Source organism: Carassius auratus, unplaced genomic scaffold (genome assembly GCF_003368295.1).
Source record: "Carassius auratus strain Wakin unplaced genomic scaffold, ASM336829v1 scaf_tig00216561, whole genome shotgun sequence".
In the NCBI taxonomy this organism is placed as follows: domain Eukaryota; kingdom Metazoa; phylum Chordata; class Actinopteri; order Cypriniformes; family Cyprinidae; genus Carassius; species Carassius auratus.
The window spans coordinates 47,501-50,000 of record NW_020528634.1 but is presented as its reverse complement, the minus strand read 5'-3'; the positions used below and the strand labels follow the sequence as shown (position 1 = coordinate 50,000).

The 2,500-nt window shown below is 40.2% G+C and overlaps 1 protein-coding gene across 1 annotated transcript in view; it reads left to right on the top strand.

Moving 5' to 3' along the window:
- LOC113098452 (DNA polymerase epsilon subunit 2-like) overlaps nucleotides 1-2,500 on the top strand; it is a 10,649-nt gene that overhangs the window by 1,379 nt on the left and 6,770 nt on the right. The window contains exons 3-10 of the mRNA XM_026263539.1: nucleotides 440-515; nucleotides 595-672; nucleotides 861-954; nucleotides 1,584-1,658; nucleotides 1,764-1,847; nucleotides 2,234-2,290; nucleotides 2,374-2,422; nucleotides 2,494-2,500. The exon at nucleotides 2,494-2,500 is cut by the window's right edge and continues 66 nt beyond it. Coding sequence (XP_026119324.1) covers nucleotides 440-515; nucleotides 595-672; nucleotides 861-954; nucleotides 1,584-1,658; nucleotides 1,764-1,847; nucleotides 2,234-2,290; nucleotides 2,374-2,422; nucleotides 2,494-2,500 — 520 coding nt within the window. The remainder of the gene's footprint in view (nucleotides 1-439; nucleotides 516-594; nucleotides 673-860; nucleotides 955-1,583; nucleotides 1,659-1,763; nucleotides 1,848-2,233; nucleotides 2,291-2,373; nucleotides 2,423-2,493) is intronic.

Below are 2,500 nucleotides of genomic sequence, written 5' to 3'. Positions count from 1 at the left end.
CCAAAATATTTTTAAGGATGATGAAGATGATAGTTAATGTGATGAAGATGATGATGATGATAGTTAATGTGATGATGATGATGATGATAGTTAATGTGATGATGATGAAGATGATGATGATAGATGATGTGATGCTGATGAAGATGAAGATGATAGTTAATGTGGTGATGATGAAGATGATGATAGTTAATGTGATGATGATGAAGATGATGATAGTTAATGTGATGATGATGAAGATGATGATAGTTGATGTTGATGATGAAGATGATAGTTAATGTGATGATGTTGAAGATGAAGATGATAGTTAATGTGATGATGATGAAGATGATGATAGTTAATGTGATGATGTTGATGATGCTGATGAAGATGATAGTTAATGTGATGATGATGAAGATGATGATGATAGATGATGTGATGCTGATGATGTTCTGTGTCTCAGTGGGGTCCAGTATGGTGGAGCTGTCGCTGCTGGAGGCTGCGGTTCAGGATTGCAGTCAGGCGTGTGATGAAACCATGTGAGAATCTCATTTCTATCTGAACTGACTCTCAGCGTCTGCTCTTGCTGTCTCTAACATTCATGTTCTTCACTTACAGAGACAATGTGTTCAACATCATTGGAGCCTTTGATGTGCCTCGATTCATCTTCAGCACAGAAAGAAAGAAATTTGTCCCGTGAGGAATATTTCAATAAATAATAAGAATCAAGTGAATGTGACTTATGTTAAAAATCTCATTATCATCCCTGGTGAACACCACTGAGGTGTGAGATGAAGACCGTGTTCATCGTCTGCGGTGTTTGTGTGGGAAGTTCAAGATGTTTTCCATCGACAGGAATATGATCAGTGTTTGTTCTCTTTCAGCATCAGCATGACCAATCACCCGGTCCCTAAACTCTGCGGTCAGTCCAGAGATAAAGCTGAGCTCTTCAGAGAGCGATACACCATCTTACAACAGGCTAGTCCCTTTGTCTTTGCTTTTGAATGATCACTGTATTTATTTCCTTCCTAAATCATGTGTGAATGCTTGTGCAAGTCTAGGTGTTAACATCTCTCGTTCTGTTCGGGTTTCATGAATGAGGAAATTCATAATGTTTATAATATCTTAATATTATCTTTATATGTTAAAGGAACACTCCCCTAAAGTTAAACGGTTGAGTTTTACCATTTTTGAATCCATTCAGCTGATCTCTGGGTCTAGATGTAGCACTTTTAGCTTAGCTTTGCTTAGCATAGATGTATAATAAAGTGTAATAATGAAGGAACTTTTCAGTTGTATCATGAGTTCAGCAGACGCAGTTATACTACACAGCACTTGAAAACAGTCCCCAGCTAGTTAGTGTAGTGTTAGTGGTAGCAATAGCAGAGTAATAAACATTATTACTATTTTCCCAGTACTTAAAAAAAAAAAAGAAAGAAAAAGAAATAACCTGGTACCGTAACATTTTTTTTGTGGTAGTCTTTTGACAACACTAGTTTAACTCTAGTTGAGTTAGAAAATAAGCCTATCTTCAAAAATAGTGGAGTGTTCCTTTAATGGCAGATGTAATCAGGGTTTATCATTATTTAATCGTTATTCATCTACAGCGAACTCACAGACATGAACTCTTCACTCCTCCTGTTATCGGTTCAGCTCCAGATGAAGGGAGGAACAAATTCCAGGTAAAACTGAACAAAGCTCTCTGTGTAGACCGCTAAAGACTCACACAATCAGCTTGTTTCTGGAATATTTCCAGCCGGTGCTGATGATCTGTGACTGTTCTACAGCTGAAGACGGTGGAGGCTCTTCTGGGCAGCACAGCTAAAGTCGGAGAAGTGATTGTTCTGGGCATGATCACGCAGCTCAAAGAGGTATTCCTCCTCTTCCCACATTCGTGATCGGTTGTGTTCAGCTGTTTGTGCTCGTGGGTTAGTCAAGGTAACCCTAATCATGTACCGGTGTAGATTAAACACTTGATGATGTTCTTGCTCTGTCCATGCAGTAAATGCACAGCCTTGAATGAGTCTGGTTTTCTTCTCGGTGTCAGTGGTGCGAGTCTGTCAGATACATCCAAAAACATGACTCTATATAGTGGGTTATGTAGAAATGTATTTTATTTGTTAGCTTGTTAGGGAGGGTTCAGTAGTGGCTGGACATCTGTAGTCTTGATTAAAGCATGAGTCTGTTGATGTGATGGAGCGAGAGACTCACTGCAGTGTTTGTGTGTCGTCTCTTCATCCTCACGCTGTTCTTTCAGGGCAAGTTCTACCTCGAGGACCCCAGCGGCGCAGTGCAGCTCAACATGTCAAAGGCAATATCCTTCCTGTGCTAATCACCACACTCTTGTGCTGCTATCTTAGAGACGGTTCTCCGTTTGTTCTTTAACACTCTTCATACCAGTTTCACAGCGGTCTTTACACCGAGTCCTGCTTCGTTCTGGCTGAAGGTGAGTCTCGTTCTCTCCATCTTCTGCTCTTTCCATCCCTGGATAATCACACGATGTGTCTGTGTTCACAGGATGGTA